The sequence below is a fragment of the Periplaneta americana genome, chromosome 11 (genome assembly GCF_040183065.1).
Source record: "Periplaneta americana isolate PAMFEO1 chromosome 11, P.americana_PAMFEO1_priV1, whole genome shotgun sequence".
NCBI classification, from domain to species: domain Eukaryota; kingdom Metazoa; phylum Arthropoda; class Insecta; order Blattodea; family Blattidae; genus Periplaneta; species Periplaneta americana.
In genome coordinates, this window is record NC_091127.1 from 147,063,811 (window position 1) to 147,083,335 (window position 19,525).

The 19,525-nt window shown below is 34.9% G+C and overlaps 1 protein-coding gene across 2 annotated transcripts in view; it reads right to left on the bottom strand.

Annotated features, from left to right (window-relative positions):
- Window positions 1–4,095: 4,095 nt before the first annotated feature.
- The window catches only part of LOC138709438 (coiled-coil domain-containing protein 174), a 549,941-nt gene continuing 534,511 nt past the window's right edge, over window positions 4,096–19,525 (bottom strand). Inside the window, exons 6-8 of one of the 2 annotated variants that reach the window (XM_069840202.1) lie at window positions 9,162–9,308; window positions 7,665–8,175; window positions 4,096–5,378 (exon numbers count right to left, since the gene is read on the bottom strand). In XM_069840202.1, coding sequence (XP_069696303.1) covers window positions 7,670–8,175; window positions 9,162–9,308 — 653 coding nt within the window. In that variant the 3' untranslated portion in view covers window positions 4,096–5,378; window positions 7,665–7,669. The remainder of the gene's footprint in view (window positions 5,379–7,664; window positions 8,176–9,161; window positions 9,309–19,525) is intronic. The other variant, XM_069840203.1, reaches the window with a different exon arrangement.

Genomic DNA, 19,525 nt, shown 5'->3' on the forward strand with positions numbered 1-19,525 from the left:
ATTGGTTGCTAAGGAAAAATAATCAAAATCCCTCGCATTAGATCAACATTATTTCATTGCGATCAGTGAAAACTGTATTAAAAATATGTAATATATTGAATTGATCGAAACGAGTTCCAACATTGGTGCATGTGCCCACAAAATTGAAACAATCCAAATCAACTGAAGTTAATATGATTATGAAAATATTGTTAAAATGAACTAATGTATGTTTCTCAGGAATGACAGAACTTTGAAGCAGCGGACATTGTGCTTTGTTCAACAAAAACTGTAGGCCTAATTGTATGTATTAAGTTATATGCAAAGCCTGCAAGAAGTTCTCAATATCTAAAAATGTTCAAAGTCGTTGAGAAATAAAAGGATTTGACAGAGGCTAAAAAAGGAATCATATAATTATCCTTTCTTCAAAACATGCCTGAACAAAATGCCTTCAATACTTGGAGTGGTAGTTGTTGAGAGAGAATACAAATTGATTATCATGAAATTTATACATTTCCTTCGAAATTGACGAGGTAGTATTTCACAGGATAACTGCAATTTAGAATATACAGAATGTAGAGAAGGTGTAGAATATTACTTCAAATTTCACAATTTTTTATCTATACCATAAAAGTTAGTAACACATTGTCTGCAAACCATTGCTCGACTAACCAGTAAGCTGTAGCAGCGCGGGCAGGTGTTCAATTTCATTACAATAGGCCTAAAATTCCCGAGTGCATTACTACACTTCTTATTGAACATTATTTGTATTTGCTATAAGTATGGTGACATACACTATTGCACAAGGGATATTTCTAGTTGAGACATTTCTCCTAAAGAAGAAATCGAATGATAGTACCATTCGCAAGTTTCTACGTCAGTTCCGTGATGCTGCAATGCCTTCGAAACAATACATAACAAGTTATTCAGAAAATGGCGAGAAACAGGGTCTGTTTTAACCAAAAAGAGAGAAACACAGAAGAGAGTATTAACAGAGGAGAAGCTTATAGATTTCAAGCAGGAATTGAAACCAGCCCGAGGAAATCTTCAAGCCGATTGGCACAGGAGTGTGGTATTTCACAAAGATTGGCTTTACAGGGACTAAAAAAATGCTACACTTTCATTCTTACAAAATGTCAGTGATTCATCAGCTGACGCAACGGGATCCAGCTACTTGTGTAAATTTCTGTCGGTGTCGAACTTTAAAATAGAAAGTGTACAAGAACAATTCACATACTCTTGAAGCCCTGGAAAATCAAATCAGACGAGTGATATCTGAAATTTCAGAGGCAGAGATACGACCCTCACTTTGAGAGAGGAACATAGGTTAAGGGTGTTTGAGAATAAGGTGCTTAGGAAAATATTTGGGGCTAAGAGGGATGAAGTTACAGGAGAATGGAGAAAGTTACACAACACAGAACTGCACGCATTGTATTCTTCACCTGACATAATTAGGAACATTAAATCCAGACGTTTGAGATGGGCAGGGCATGTAGCACGTATGGGCGAATCCAGAAATGCATATAGAGTGTTAGTTGGGAGGCCGGAGGGAAAAAGACCTTTAGGGAGGCGAGACGTAGATGGGAAGATAATATTAAAATGGATTTGAGGGAGGTGGGATATGATGATAGAGAATGGATTAATCTTGCTGAGATTAGGGACCAATGGCGGCAGTGAACCTCCGGGTTCCTTAAAAGCCAGTAAGTAAGTAAGAGATACGAGTTTTTCGAAATTTTTTAACACGATGCAACGTTTGTATCGAGAACGCTGGACATAATTTTCAACAGCTGCTTTGATGAAAGGTAAGATCTACATCAGTTTTCAACTTCATTCATTAATTAGGTAATACTTAACTAATAATTTAGGCCTACCGTAATGAAACTGAACAACTGCCCGAGTTATTACAGCTTAACGGTGAGTCAAGCAGTGGATTGCGGGCAATCTGTTTCCCCCCCCGACATCCCCTGCATAGTGCGGTAACTTTTCATTGCCTCTCTCTGTATTATGCCAATGTTATAGAAAAAAAAAAGCCATGCACATTGTTGAAAGAGAAGAATATAAATTGATTTTATTTCGAAAATAAGAGTAATTTCAGAAGGTAACTGTGATTTAGAATACGTAAAGTGTAAAAAGATCGTGGAATATTGCTCTCGCTCTCTTTTTTTTGGGGAAGGGCGAGGTATATTGGCATGTAGCCATTTGCGCATTTGCTTATTTTTTTAGCGATTATGATGAATCTTGTTCTGAGGTTGGGGTACCCATTAAATTGGATTTTGTTCACCCAGAATATGATAAGATGACATGAGTATGGAAGTAGACAGGATGGATGAAGATTGTGATAGTGATGGCGAAATAAGCCCAGTATCTTATGCCAAAAGTTATCCAGCATTTGCTCTTAATGGATTGAGGAAAAACTCTGCAAAAAACCTCAACCAGACAACTTGTCCCAACCAGGATTCGATACGAAACCTGCTAGTTTCACAATCAGGCATGCAGTCTAAAGTTTTACCTTCAAATATTGCATACATACTTTACAGTGTTACATACAAGTCGTTGGAAATAAATAAAGTATTATGTCATTGTTCAAAAAGGAGTTAAAGAGGTATACAGGTATGATAAAGGAGTTTTTTTAAAGAACTATTTTATACATTTGAAATGTGCATTAAATTTTATGCATAGAAAGAAATACTTGGCAAGTTTTATCAATTTTAAACCGAAAAAAAGTTTTGAGTTTTAAAACATGTTCATGACAATTACTAACCAAGTTGTAACATGGATAAAAAGACACATTACATTCTTTACAAAAGAGACTCTAAAAATGAGAACACCTGTGGAATAACGGTCAGCACGTCTGGCCGTGAAACCAGGTGGCCCAGGTTCGAATCCCAGTTGAGGCCAGTTACCTGGTTGAGGTTTTTTCCGGGGTTTTCCCTCAACCCAATACGAGCAAATGTTGGGTAACTTTCAGCGTTTGACCCCGGACTCATTTCACTGGCATTATCACCATATCATTCAGACGCTAAATAACCTCAGATGTTGATACAGCATCGTAAAATAACCCAATAAAATAAATAAAAAAAATGAGAACTATATTCATAGCTAAACAATGTCCTAGTCTATCACAAAACATTTCTTTCAGAAAATCTGTTATTTCTCTTCCAAAATTAGCAGAAGCATCTTCTTGCTGAAACCACGTGTTCTCCTGATAGACACCAGAGCCAGTTTTCTGTTTTCTGCTAAACTTGCACATGCATTGACTTTCTAAGAAAGCTCTGTGTATGTGTTCATGCGTGAAAGTGCAGGTGTGTGCATACCTGCTGAAGAATGAATTTCTTGTAACAATGTTGTTCTGAAGCATTAAGTCATGAAATACAACATGATCCTAAAAAATGATTTCACAATAAGCATTGGTTTTACCGTCTTTATATGTAAATTGTTTTTCGCATCAGTCCACTGTGAGTTCATGTATGAAAATCTTTCAACATTTGCATTTGTACCAGGGATACACAAATAATTGTGTTCTGATTTGAGAATTTCCTTCAATTCATTATCTTCTTTGGAATTCAGAACATTTTTCACAATCATGATCTCATCAAACAATTGAGATTCAACAATGTTTGATCTGGTAGCAGTTTGCTTCATAGTATGAACTGTTTTAAGAATATTGTATACATTCAGTGTCACCTCCAATGTTGCCAATGTAGCGAATTCCAATCTCATCAACAGTGATGGAGACTGATATTTGTAATGAAACAATTGTTATTCTCATTTGTTCGATCACTAATTTTTTAATATGAATTGAATACATATTCCAAAGACCTCTTTTGTGACAATGGGACATATTAGCGAAAAAAGGGATGTTCCCGTATTTTACGGAATGTACGAGAATGCTAACCACAGCAAGAAAGAACTAATGTGGCTTTGGACATATGCAACAAATAGAAAATAAAATTCATTGGGTAAATGAATAATGAAATGGAAACTGGGGAGAAGAGAAGCAAAAGGTCCAGAAAAGCTGGTATAACGATGCAGCAAAAGATATAAATAAAAATATTAGAAAAAAAAAAACTCAAATTTTGAGATTTAATTAGGACAGGTATGTAAAAGAATTAAAACTGAATATTTATTTTTGTAATTACATTTAAATGTAACGATAATTTACATTAAGTGTATACAATAAAAAAAACTACTGTACACCTTCATTTACCACTGTAAGTGGGTATTTGATATGAGAATATGAGGTGCCTCTGTTATTCACAATTTGAATGTATTTTTTTTTTAATCAAAGAAGCCTATTATAGCTCCTAACAAGAAGATACGTTTTCTCAGCTACAATGAGTGTAAATCATGTATGTAGTGAAACAGATGTTACTATTGCACAGTTCAGGATTCACCTCATATACTCTTTAAGAAATATCAATGTTCATTTCCCATCTTTTCCCTGAAATAATCACAGTAATACCAACGACTTCATACACAAATATTAGCGATTTTATATTGAATTTTAGAATCTACATATTATCTTCTCTATAAAGAACTTCCAGTGAGTAAGGGCAGAACAAAACTAAAACCCACAAGAAATTAATATTTTTTTATGTAACAAAGTCCCTGCAGGTTTATTTTCTTACAACTCAAATGTTATGATTTTAACTATTTTTTCCTTCTATTTGCAGAGAAATATTGCAGTTAGAATGGAGAAAACAACAGTGCCTTTAATGAAAAGTTAACATTTTCTGATGTTGTGACAGATCACTCAAATCATGAAAAATTCTGGGTGTGATTTTTTTTACAACAAATTCCACAATTTGGGATATCTGGCCGACATCTACGGCTGACCACTAGGATCGAGATTACAAAGCAGAGGTTAAATTAAAAATATAATATGATTGCGGAGAGAATACGGAACAATGATAAATTAAAAAAAAAGTACAATTTGATTTCGGAGAAACATGAGACGAAAGTACATTGAAGAGTAATGAAATGAAGTAAAAAAAAATATATTACGTAGTATTATACAAGTGATTGTGTAAAATGGATAATGAATCTCTTAATACCATTACACAAATTTTGTTAATGTCCTCATTAGAAAATTTAAGAGAAAGGAGAATGGTTTTGGTTAACTTAAATGAAGTTCCCCTAGCGCCAAAAAGAAGTCCTTTCACTTCCCATGTATTAATATTCATTTTGCATCTCTCACTGAAGTGAGGAATACATCTTGACATCTTTCCGGCCACTTGAAACACAATGAATATATTTTCTTCAATTCGGTAATAGTTATATGTTGAGCATAGCTCAGGTGGTAGGTGCATTTGTCTACTGATCTGGAGATGTACTTGGGTGTGGGGTTGGTCTCTGCTTGGGCTTATTTTCCTGGTTGGATTTTTCTCAGATTTCCCCAACTATAATACAAATGTCAGATAATTACACAGTGAATCCTCAGCCTCATCTCACTATCACCAATTTCACTGATGCTAAATAACCTAGTAGTTGACAAGGTGTCGTTAAATAAACAAATAAAAAACTATATCTGTGGAGAAATTAAATTAAGTTGATGCATATACCTTACGCAAAATGATACAGTACCAGTATGTTTGGATATATATGTATGATCATATCACATTTATTCCCTCCCTATAAGCTACTGTAATGATTGTGATTCCTGAACATGGGAGCAAGTTTCAAGAGTTCTTTGTGTCTTTTTCTGCTCAAAGTTCAGAAAAAAGCTTCAGGTCATAGTGTAGCGAAATGTTTAAAACGAAAGTAATACAACTACTTGACAACTCTATACGAAATTAGTATGATTCCAAAGCCAGAGCTCAGATGTTGAATAAAATTTTATATCCAAGCTAAGCTATATATGCAGAGGTGCCAACTATTCTGGATTTTTCCCTACTATTACAGCATTATGACTAAAGGGAAAATTATTACGGAAAAGTATATTTATCACGCCAAATGTATAGGTATATTTCTTCAAAAAAGAAAAAAAGAAAATATGTAAAAAAAAAATGTCTAATTGAAGGGTTCAGAACCATAATGGGCCAAGTGCCATTTATTAAAACCGTAGAAAACAAGGGTTAAAATGAAGTTATCACCATAATTCAATGGAATCATATAGCAAGTAATATAAAGTATAAGTGACACTCGGGAGGAAATTAAACGCAGAATAAATATGGGAAATGTGTGTTATTATTCGGTTGAGAAGCTCTTATCATCCAGTCTGCTGTCCAAAAATCTGAAAGTTAGAATTTATAAAACAGTTATATTACCGGTTCTTCTGTATGGTTGTGAAACTTGGACTCTCACTCTGAGAGAGGAACATAGGTTAAGGGTGTTTGAGAATAAGGTTCTTAGGAAAATATTTGGGGCTAAGCGGGATGAAGTTACAGGAGAATGGAGAAAGTTACACAACACAGAACTGCACGCATTGTATTCTTCACCTGACAATTAGGAACTTAAAATCCAGACGTTTGAGATGGGCAGGGCATGTAGCACGTATGGGCGAATCCAGAAATGCATATAGAGTGTTAGTTGGGAGACCGGAGGGAAAAAGACCTTTAGGGAGGCCGAGACGTAGATGTGAGGATAATATTAAAATGGATTTGAGGGAGGTGGGGTATGATGATAGAGACTGGATTAATCTTGCACAGGATAGGGACCGATGGCGGGCTTATGTGAGGGCGGCAATGAACCTTCGGGTTCCTTAAAAGCCATTTGTAAGTAAGTAAGTAAGTAATACATTCAAACTAAATGATATGCCAATCTTCATTAAACTATGGTATTCACTTAACTTTAACCCTTGCTTTCTCCATTTTCAATAAATGGCGCTTGGCCCACTATGGCTCTGAACCCTTCAATTGAGATTGAATTTCTTAAGCTGTAGTTACTGCATATAGTGTGTTAGTTGGGAAGCTCGGAGTGAAAAAGACCTTTGGGGAGGCCGAGGATAATATTAAAATGGATTTGAGGGAGGTGGGATATGATGGTAGAGACTGGATTAATCTTGCACAGGATAGGGACCGATGGTAGGCTTATGTGAGGGCGGCAATGAACCTCTGGATTCCTTAAAAGCCATAAATAAGTAAGTAAGTTACTGCACATAAAAAAATTAATATTTTATTCAAGGATTCCCCTATTTGCTTAATGAAGGGAAACCTGACAGACTTGTAAATGAACCTAGAGTAAATGCAAATAGAGCCAAAATTGCAGATTTTAGAAATTAATGTGAGTATAAAACATTAAGCAAAGTTGTGTTTACAGTACTAAATGTGCCTGATACAGCGACTCTTATGGAAAGAATCTTCAGTATTGTGAAAAAAATCAGATATTAATCACATCAACACTGGAATCACTTATGAACCAGAAAATAGAGATGACATCACAAGGAGAAGTATGTTATGCTTCAAGAAGAAGTTTGCAGAAAGCAGCTGCTAGATGCAAAACATTATTATTTTTTTTTTCGCAGAAGAAGTGATGACAGGTAACGTATAGTTATATATACATAATATGCTTTACATCTAAATTTGCCAGAAGGGGGGATGCATTATATGGCATTACTGATAATCCACATGAAAGTTAGACACCTCTGTATGTGCAAAAAATTCCAATTTCCAGAACATCATATGAAATGTAGTGATAGAAATGAATCCCTACTATTTAAAACCACCGCCATATCTGGAAGACCATACCTAACTTATATAATATCCAGAAGTCCTTTCTCCTTCTGGCTCTCTCTTTCTTCAGCCTGTTGACGGAGATATTTGAGTCCAGCTGTGATAGAGCTCTCCAGGTCCTTATTGCCAGCAGAAACATTCCTGCTAGCTCCTTGTGTACTGGACGATGGTCCATAATAATCAAATGTTGGAGGGGGCGGTATCTCTGTACCTCTACCCCTCTCTTCTTCCTTTTCTTCCTTCTGGAGGTCTTCTATTTTCGGGTACTTCCTCTTGAAGCCCGGTCTATTGACAGAGGTCCGAGTTGCTGCATCACTATCACTCCACAGTTTCTTGTCTGGTGTTACATTTGCAGAGCCTTCTTCTTGCGTTGGCTTCTTGGACGAGAAGAAGAGTGTGACCTTCGGTCGCTCAGGCTGTAATTCAGAAGGGTTTGGAACGAAGTCTGGTTGATAAGAAGAAGGAGGTGCAAATTCCTGAGGACGTTCAGTACGCTTCTTTTTCACCCACTCTTCTTGTGACATAACTGAAACAGAATGAGATATGTTTTTAAAACTCACCGAACACCTTTTGTTCCTGTTTTAAATCAGGAAATACATTAAGCATCCACGATATAACACTTTTTAAATTTTTTCTCTAATTACAATGCCCTGATTTTCGAAGGGATTGCAGCAAACATATAACTTAAAACGCGACTCCATTACATCACACAAAACTACCACATTCTAAAAAAAACTAACGAACCTGCACTTGAAACAGATCGCACGTTTTGTATAACTTGAAGACTGTATAAACTGCCACTCATGACGGTCTGACAGATCGACGATGCAGATAATAATCAGACAAGTACGAACTCGCATGCATGCAGTGTTGGTGTAAGATGGGTTTAAGTGCTACAAACTAAGACATTGATATATTTTTTACTGATATTCCTGTAACGTTCCCAAAATGAAACTTACACCAAGGGGAGAATGCTCTTACCTCTATAACATATATTTTTCGCGAAATAATTTGTGCCCCGCATTTTTAGATATTCAATGTTAAAATGTGATTCACGTGACCATTCAATAAAGAATTCGATACTTCAATGCAAACCTATTTTTATTGAAAAGTATGATTCGTTTGCTCTAAAATAAGTCCAAGTTTAAGATTCTACCTCAATTAGAAGAGAAGTTATGAATTATTTTTGTTGACATAGTATGCAACATTTTTACATTTTTCTCATATTGACAGAATTGCTGTATGGATATCGTGCATTATTGAGGGCTAAAATTTTACATAATTAATTAACTTAAGGTTCTTTACCATCCCACCAAATTTAATGAAAATCTGAGGTGGTCGGGTTGAAAAGTCCACTTTTTTGTGTTGATTTGACATGGAATGGCCCTATATGTACATAATGGAAAATAATTCTATGATCTAGTATGACATCACAATTGTATTTGTGGATTTTGTCACTGCTGATGACATTTATCAGTCACCAAAATAAAATAAAAAAAAAAAAATACTTACCATCCTTTACTCCCTCCTTGCCAATGTCCCATGGTCGAATTTGCGTCTTCTTTGGTGGCTCTGGATTTGGTTTCGGTTCTGATTCTTCCTGCTTTTGACTCTCTGTAGTTTCTGGCTCCACTTCTGCACTTGCAGGAGCTTCTGGTTCTGAAATCATTAATAAATCTGGAAAATCCTAACATGAAACTTCATCTTAACCTATAAAGTACAGCATTACTGAGATTACCGTATATCTAGGAATCTTATTCATAAACATTTTTTTTTTATTTACTTGTATAAGAAATTTAAAATTTTATTCTGAAGTTCAGCATTCACTTTAGGATCTAATCTTCAGTGGCTGTCACCATTTCACGAACATGTTTCATATTTTAGTTTTCGAAGTTCTGAGAATGTAACCAATTCTTCAAATTTTGATTGCGTAATATTTTCCAGCTATCTTTTCCTCATAAATGTTGGTCTCATGTCTCTGTTTCTACTAAACAGTACGAATCAGGTGAGGTACCAGTAAATCAAACTTGTATCATTATGAGAAACATACGTTGTGCAACAGAAAATTATACAAAGAAGAGAGTTTGTGAGAGTTTCATTTTCAATTTATGTAACAGTAATAAAGAAAATTTGGATTTTAGTAACTAGTGTTCGTGCACCTGTGTCATATTTTTTTCTTAAACTATGGGAAGATATCACGCACTTCAATATCTACAAGTCAGTTTATGAGTATGCATACAAGATGTTAGAATTAAAAAAAAGAAGTTCAAGATTATGTGTGAAAATAGTCCAGTCGGTTGACTGTTAGGCCTATCACAAATTTTCCCATTACATGTCACGAATTTTCAACAAAGCTTGCTTCAAGCCAAGGTATATTACAAAAGATTCATTTATCAGAAAAAAAAGTGTGATTTTATGTCAGAACAGTTATACTCTTGTATTTCAATTTAGTAGCAATTTAATGTAATTTAGTTTATTTTCATCACCATTATCATCATCCGTCACGAATTAGGCCTGTGTAGACCTGTTTCGGCCCCATCTAGCAGTCTTCTAAAGGGTCTTCCTAACCGTTGATGTCCTCTGGGTTGATATTGCATCATCATTTTGGGGATTCTTGAATTGTCCATTCGTTGTACATGATGTAGCCAATTTAGTTTGTATCTGTTTATTTTTTCTTCTACTGTCTCTACTTCTTCTTAGTTTATTTTAATAAATCAAAACCTGATAAATGATTGCATTGTTTTCAAATGTGTAGTCTATAAACACGCTTCTTCCAAATAACTGACTCATTCATTGCTTACCAAGCCAACAGAGTCTACAGTTCAACAGTCTCCTGTTCGAATGCGGGAATAATCATGTGATTATTGTAAATACCCGCTACATTCTGTTTCCCTTGGGTTGTAACTTGTAACATTTGCCAAAGAAAATTAAGAACAGTAAAAAAATCTAGTCTGAGAATGTTCCCAAAAATCATTAAATTTCTTCCCACGGTTCCTACGTCTCAACACTATCAACTACTAAATGACTAAATGAAGAACAAAATTTGTTGAAAGTTTTCGCATGTTTTGAAAGAATGCTTGAGCAGGATTCAACTGCTCTTTTCTAAACATCTTTACCAGGGGCATATTTTGCGGGCTACCGGCCCAAGGAAATTACAAAAGAAAAAGTTTATAATATAACATAATGTAATAATTTTGTATTATTAGTTTTACCATAGTAATTAAAATTAAAGTAATTGTTAGATATATTTTGTGTAATAATAGGGTCAGCGGTAGCCCAAACCCTTTAACCAGTATACACCCCTGATCTTTACAAATCTCTAACTAGGTAGGCCTGCTCAATAAATGAAAGTCTTTTGCTGTAAGATTGTAACGAAATTGTTTGGGCATACACACTATCGTAATGCTCCTGCTAAGATACCATTTCGCTTCACTCAGGATAAGATAAAGTATTCTTTTCGAGGAACATCGCAGGTCCAAAAACAAATCGAGATTGTATCATTACAGTATCGTGATGGTGTGTATCACAATATTTAAACTGTATTGTAGTAATTGTAACCAGAGCGAAACTGTATCATGATTGTATTGTTATGTATCGAAAGTGCAAACTGAGTCTTAGGCTCGTATCACACTCTAGGATGCCACAACAGCTCTGCTAGTATCTGTAGGATCTGCTGCCTCTGATGTCAACCAGGATGCCAGCATATGCTACAGTCTCAAAATGGATGTTGAAGTGTTGATACTTATTGCCTGTATTCGTCGTCGTTCAAGTAAAAAGAAAGGGATGAGGTTGTGGGTGTGTCTTTTCGTTGGAGATCGTAGCACACATGATTTGTTTGTTACTTTATACAGTGATTTACGAAAATATGAAAAAAAAAGTTTTTCAAATACATGAGAATGTCAGTGACATTTTTTGATGAGTTGTTGGACATATGTAGAGGTGACTTGGAAAGAAGGAATACAGTCTTAAGATAAGCTATATCTCTGGAGCTAAAATTATTCGTCACTCTATGGTAAGATGCAATACTTTTTAATTATTAATTAATTACTTTATTATAATGTCTTTGATTAAATTGGTTCTGAATAAACAACTAATTCAAAATGCCAGTGAAGCAGGTGCAAAGCAGTTTCTGTTTCTTAATGCAAAAGTCATACCTCTAAACCTGCAGTACTAAACCTTCAAAGTAAAGTTAACAATAATCAGCTAAAAAGAAGGTAAAATAAATTAAGTAATTGATTAACTAGCGGACTTACTCGTGTTAATTATGTAAGTTTGTGCGGCTTACAGCTGTTTCGGTGCTTAACACACCATCCTCAGAGCCTACTAGATCTCGGCATCATCTCGAACTTCTCTGCCTGTTATGTGGGTGCGTTTGATTGTTGAAAGGTGTTGAAGAGTGGAGTCAAATAGTGTGTGTGTACTGAAATTGATCTGTGTGTTGAGGATTTGATTGGGATGTGTTTTAGTGTGTTTGTATATTTCGTATTGTTCTAGTGTGTTGAGTTTTTGGTTCTTGGGCTGTATGTGTAGGATTTCCATGTCTGCATTTATGTTATTGTCTGTATGGTTACTATTGGTTATGTGATTGGCGTATGTAGATGTATTGTGTCCTCTGGTTATTGCTTTAATGTGTTCAATGTAGCGTGTTTGGAATGATCTGCCTGTCTGTCCAATGTAGAACTTGTCGCAACTGTTACATGTGAGTTTGTATACCCCTGTGTGGTCGTATTTATTTGTTTGTGTTATTTGTGTGTTGAGATGTCTTTGTAGTGTGTTTTCTGTTCAGTATGCTATGTTGTATTTCTGCTTTCTGAATGAAGATGCGATCTTATGTGTGCTTTTGTTTTCATATGTTAGTGTGCTCTATTTCTTGTGTTCTTGTGTTTGTGTTGAACATATATACAAACACACTAAAACACAGCCCGATCAAATTCTCAACACACAGATCAATTTCAGTACACACACACTATTTGACAGCACTATTCAACTCCTTTCAACAATCAAACGCACCCACATAACAGGCAGAGAAGTTCGAGATGATGCCGAGGTCTAGTAGGCTCTGAGGATGGTGTGTTAAGCACCGAAACAGCTGTAAGCCGCACAAACTTACATAATTAACACGAGTAAGTCCGCTAGTTAATCAATTACTTATATTCAAGTGTTAAAAGTAGTGTACACAAGAATCAAAATGGATTATTAAAATAAATTGTTTTGTTTTAAATGTTTATTTATTAATATAAGGACAAAGAGGAATTAATGGTTCCTTTTAACAGTCAAAATAATATTGCAAAATATAATTTTTTTTTCTTGGCCAATCTTCAATATCGTCCCACACCACACATGGGACTGATGTCTGATTTAAGCTTTTTTACGGATTAAATGAAGGGACAGCTAAGTGACATTAAGGCGAGGTATGTAACACATTTGGTAAGTTAGTTGAGAGTATTATTTAAGTGATATAAGACCGAGGAATTGTGTAGTGTGGGGAGATACCGAAGTTTCACCTTTTTTTCAATTGAAAAGTTCAATTATCTCAGAATATTCAGAATCATGAGAGGTTTCTGTTGAATCCGGAGATACTACATTAGAAGGTTCGTTGAAACTGCGGAAAGTACCTACTCTTCCTGAGAATTCACCAAGAGATGTTAATGTGTAACTGGCACAATGGACCTCTCGCGCAGATTGAGTAGGTCTAGGGGATGAAGAGAAGCTGGGACGACAGTACATGAAATCTCTCTCTCTATGCCGTTCCCCGTTTCCATGGGGCTGTGAAGACCTCTGATGAAAGTCGAGTTGTGCATCATTAAGAACACTCATAAGATGAATTTTTACAGACATTTTTCTTTCTTTTGGTATTGATTTTAAAGGCTGAAGCAGGGAAAGTAAGAACATTCTGTCTTCATCTTCCTCTATTTGTCTCTGACGTAATTCTCTGTCTGCAATAATTTTATTTAAAATTTCAATCAACAGGTCTTCACCATCTCCTTTGATTTTGCGCGTTTTTCTACTAGTATTTGCACCCATTTGTTCTCGGTCAGAACCACTGTCCTCAACTTCTGCAGCATGGTCGTCTGGTTCATGTATCACTTCCTCGTCATTGGCTGGTTTAATTGCGACTACGTTTTGAAGGAATTTCAGTTGTTTGTAAAATATATATTCACTCTTTCTCAAACAACCCGCAAATCCTGATTTTGTTTTCTTCTGTCGCTGTAACTCTCGGGCAAAAGAACCTCTCAGGTTTTTCCACCTTTTCTGCAATGTAGATTCTGAAAAAAGAAAAAAAAAGATACTGCATGCCTTTAAATATTATATATATTTTTTTTAATTTTCGTAAAGCGCGCGCATGCAAGCACGCACACACACACACAATGTAAAGTATATTTTTTGATCGGATCATAACTTATATGTTCAAAAGGTTAAATCATGACCACAATGCCTTTTTAATGAAGGAACATTATTATCCTTCCCTTATATTTCCCTTTTTGCAGATATCTGGCAAGTGGATTGTCATTCCAGGACCTTCATTATGGTTATCATCTTGGATATTCAACAGTAACAACATTGGTCCATGAGGTGCTTTGGGGAAAACTACAAAATATGTGCCTGAGCCTGCCAAGCACAAAAGAAGGCTGGAAACAAATTGCAAATGACTTTGAGAACAATACCAATTTACCTCATTGTATTGAGGCAGTTGACAGTAAACATATCACGTTTATCAAGCCTACTAACTCAAAAATCATTTTTTACAACTATAAGCATTTTCTTTTCCATTGTACTACTTGTAGTTTGTGATAAACTATAAATTTATCTTCGTAGATATGGATGCCTATGGAAAAAACAGTAATTCGACGACTGTTAAAGACACTACATTCTCTAAAAACCAGTGGCGTAGCATGAAATTTTGAACAGGGGAAGCTAACTCAAGTTGTTTTTCATGTACATATGAGAAAACGTACGTATTACAAAAATATAGTCTTAAAATAAATAGTAGTCAATGTCAAGTCAGTAGTCAAAGATTGGTTGGAAGCTCGTAAGTAACACCAATAAGGTATCACCTCAAATGGTAGGTAGTAAAATATGATTTCATGTTTTACACATATTTCTAACAAATAGACACTATACATATAACATTAGCTCACAGATAAATCACAATATTAACGTTCAATAGATAGGCTACAGTATTAGTATCATTACATAAGTATGCGTCTGTGTTTTGGTTGTCCCCTTCATTGAGAGCAAGGGAGTCGGTCATTTGTTTTTTAAATCACACTTTTGTTCGTAGGTCAGTCTTGATAATAGAATTGTCATAAAAATTCAAGTAAATTGGTGTCAGGAACTGTTATTTCACTCATTATTTATTATTTCAGCCACAATGCACACTAACATTTCAACTGAACACAACTCACGAAAGGGATAACTCGAAAACTAAATTATTTTCAATGTAAAAGCTAGCTTCTTGCGAGCCTTGCGACCAGGGTAGTTTAGTTAGAAAGGGATGGAAAATCTGCGGGGTGGATTACACAGAAGAAACCAGTCTGCTTGGAAGCTGGTGTGTGCAGGCTTCTTGTTTACTGCTGCATCACGAATCATCCTGAGTTGCCGCATCACAATATTTAACGCATAAATATAAATTCTATTAAAATTAATAAATAATTTTGTTTATAAACTGCAGGTTTAATATGAAATTATTATTAATTGGGGAAGCTGAGCTTCTTAGCTTACATTGATGCTATGCCACTGCTAAAAACCTTGTAATTCATTTGACATACATGATTCCTCACCACTTTCAGAAAACAACTTATTGTCTTACCTTAAGTGTTGATAGAGAATGATATATTTGGAATGCATGAACGTTTGATGCTTCCATATGGAGGAAATAAACTCAGCTATAAGAAGAAAGTACCGGTATTCAACTACAGGTTGTCAAGAGCTCGACGTTATAATATAGAATGCTCCTTTAGAATTCTGTCTAATATGTGGAGAATATTTCACCGACCACTGAACGTAAAAGTGAATTTTGCAGTGTTTTACACAATTTTGTGCGGGAAAGAGATGAATTTAAGTATGAATATTCTTTAACTGTGAAACTGCTTGAAGATATAATACACAGTAATATAAATGCAGTTAGAGGAGGAAGATCAGCTCTTTCTAACAGAAACCAGTTTGCTAAATATTTTGCCAGAAAAGATTCACTTCCCTGGCAAAATAATTATGTACTTTAAATAGTATATCTTATTCAGGAGACAAATATTATGAGAAAAACATGTCACATTATTGATTTTTTATTGTGACTGTCACAACTACAGACCGGAACTTTTAGATTTTTGAAAGTTCTTTTTTTTGTTTTAGGTTTTATATCTAACCTGAGGAAGGAGTCGCAAATTATGGCTGATTGTTAAAGTTTTATGCCTAGTTTACAGTTAAAATAAAAAGAAAGAAGCATTTATATTAGGGTAACGTGTGCCAAAGAATTATATGTTTTCAGGAACCAAATGGTTTATCAAAATTTATGATATGGGAAAATGGGTTGGAACAGGCAGCATTGTGTATTGTATTATATATATATATATATATATATATATATATAAAATAATATTTATATAAATGAAATTATTTTAAAATGGAACCAAATCTACACATCAGAAATCAAAATAACCAGTGCTCTAACATTAAATACCTTACTCTATGCCGATGATCAAGTCATAATTTCCAATTCAGAGGATAACTTACAAAGAGGATTATATACATTAAATAAAATATTAAAAGATTTTGGGATGGAAATTTCAGCACAAAAATCAAAAGTAATGGCATTTTTAGGACAAGACCCAGTCAGAAGTAAGATAATACACAATAACCAATGCCTCGAACAAGTACAAAATTTCAATTATCTGGGTTGTGAAATATCCTATCAAAATGAAAAAGATGTGAACAAGAAAATTACCAAATTTATACAAATTCTAGGAATAATAAACAATACATTAAAAGCTAAATTAGTACAAAAAACTACACAAATAAAAATATATAATACACTAGCATTACCCTCCGTTTTATATGGAAGCGAGATTTGGACATTAAAGAAAAAAGACATGAACAGAATCAAAGCAACGGAAATGAAATTTTTCAGGAGGACAGCAGGATATACTTTTTTAGACCGAAAAAGGAATGAAGAAATTTTAGAACAATTAGAAGTAGAGTCAGTAGCAGAAAAAATCAGCAGATACAAATTAAATTGGCTAGATCATGTAAGAAGAATGGAAAATTCAAGAGTCCCAAAAATTATGATGCAGTATAAACCTAGAGGACATTGTCGACCAGGAAGACCTTTCAGAAGACTGCTAGATGGGGCCGAAACAGGTCTACAGAGGCCTAATTCGTGAAGGATGATGATGATGATGATATACCGTATATTATATATATAATATAGAACCGTAAGTAATGCCATTATATTCAGGAGGTTATTCTCCGAGATATTTCAAGAAGACAATTTTAATACAATTTTGCTTGTTTTTGCTTCCTTATCGATAAAAATTATTCTATATGAAACATTTCATAGCGTGTTTCGAAAAAGCCATTGATTTAACTAATTGATTAACTAGCGAACTTACTCGTGTTAATTATGTAAGTCGGCGTCATCTCTAGTAGGCTCTGAGGATGGTGTGATGAAGCACCGAAACAGCTGTAAGCCACACTGACTTACATAATTAACACGAGTAAGTCCGCTAATTAATCAATTACTTATATTCAAGTGTTAAAAGTAGTGTACGCAAGATTAAAAATGTATCATTAATTTAATTCCCAATATGCTCAGTCAATTTAAGAGATCATGTATTATGATAATAAATTATTGAAAGAATTTTAGTTTTGTCCTTTAAATATGCAGAAATTTGATCTGAAGAAATGTAATTTTAAAATTCCTTTTCAAAACAAAAAAATAAGGCTACATTTGTTGGGATCAAATTTCTCACATTTAAAGAACAAAACTAAAATTCTTTCAATTATTCATTATCATAATACACTGCTCTCTTAAATTGACTGAGCATATTTGGAATTAAATCAATGGCTTTCCCAAAACATGCTCTGAAATGTTTCATATAAAATATTTTTTTTTCTCGGAAAGGAAGCAACGACATCTGCTGGGTAGAAGCTGTTTCTACCGGATGATGACGCAGAATATCTGCATGGAAATATCATATGTACTTCGGTACATTATAATAATATATATGATATGCGTAAATCACGAGTGCACCTCAGCACATGTGTGGACTTCGGTCCTAGGTTCATAGATATCTATGACGTAGTGCAGAGGGCGGCCACTAGAGGGAACCCAAGAGTTGGAACTTAAAACTGAGACGATTCTTCCGACGCCGGGGTGGAATCCGGTGTGGCTTAGTGGATAAAGCGTCAGCACGTAGAGCTGAAAACCCGGGTTCAAATCCCGGCGTCGGAGAGAATTTTTCTCCGTTCCATTACTCTTTCGTCGTAAAACAGTTTTGTAAGCAACATTTTGTATTGAACCAACACTGTCCACAAACTTTTTACAGGTATAGAAAAGGCGAATATTCACATATTTCGATGAGATAGCCTTTATTACATGTGCAGATGGTTCTTGTAGATAATCATGTCGATTTAAGCAAGTGGACATATTATTCCCTTCCCAAATAAAAACACTTGTCAAAATAATCTCCACTGAATTTCTTTTTCATTAAATGGTCACCACTTTCTTTAAGAGTTGCCCCCATCACTTTTTCTGCGATAATGCAGACTCTGAAGAAAACAATATAGGCCTCCTTCGTTTTTAACAGATATCAAATCTGAATACACATTGTCCAGGGAAGTTAAACATTATACACAAGTATTGCATTTCAATATTGATTTTAACGCTCTTATTTTCGTGTACATGGTGCTGTTAATGATGACGAAGACGGAATTGATGACCAGTGAGATGACGCCGAGTATTACCACGATAAACAGTATATAGGTTTATAATTAATATTGAGATATTTATATACACATCAATTAATATAAACATTTCGGACACGTCTTTGGAAATTTTCATCTCTTTATTATATTTACACAAACGGAAAGCAAGAGTAGTCACTTCATTGAGCTGAAAAAAATATATTGTATATTAATAAAATGCACATATCTTTCATAATTTACTTCGACGCATAATTCATTAGTATCATAACCCAGATCACATATATAACAGATTGTTCATCCCTACGTTAAAATCGGTAGCACTTTGAAAAGAACAACCGCCAGGATCGCCACCCGCCCGCCGTAAAAGAACACGAGATGGCAGTACAGTCGCTAATGCAATGCAAATGGGAGTTCAAAAGTTGTTATCGTCAAAGCCTATAAGGCCGAGCAATCTGGGTATATATGATATAGGGTATAAAGCGAAAGAGGCTGATTTCCGACGCTACACTTGTGACTGGAACCTTTGTTTCGTAAAATCTTTGAAATGGATACACAGGTCGTAACTTAATATTAGAAATTCGACTCATTGCCCAGCAGTGGTCTAATACATCTGATCATTAGCTCAACATGGAGTGATAAAGTTTTACTAAATTCCGCTCCTTTTAATTTCATTAACGCTGCACTATTGTACGAAACAATGATACTCAAATTGCGGTTTGACTCCAAACGAGCAGTTAATAATAATAAGTCACTTCTTCACCAGCATGTGTTCTACACAGAGACTAACTTTACGATGAACTGTTATCATATTAATAATGCAGCGACATGAAAAACTTTGAATACAAGTCTCAAGATGAATTAAATCGAAAAGTAAGCAAACCAGTGGTCTTATAGGCCTACCAAGTCCAAGTGTCTGGGCGTTAAGTTAAATAAATAATAATACTCGTATATTTTTG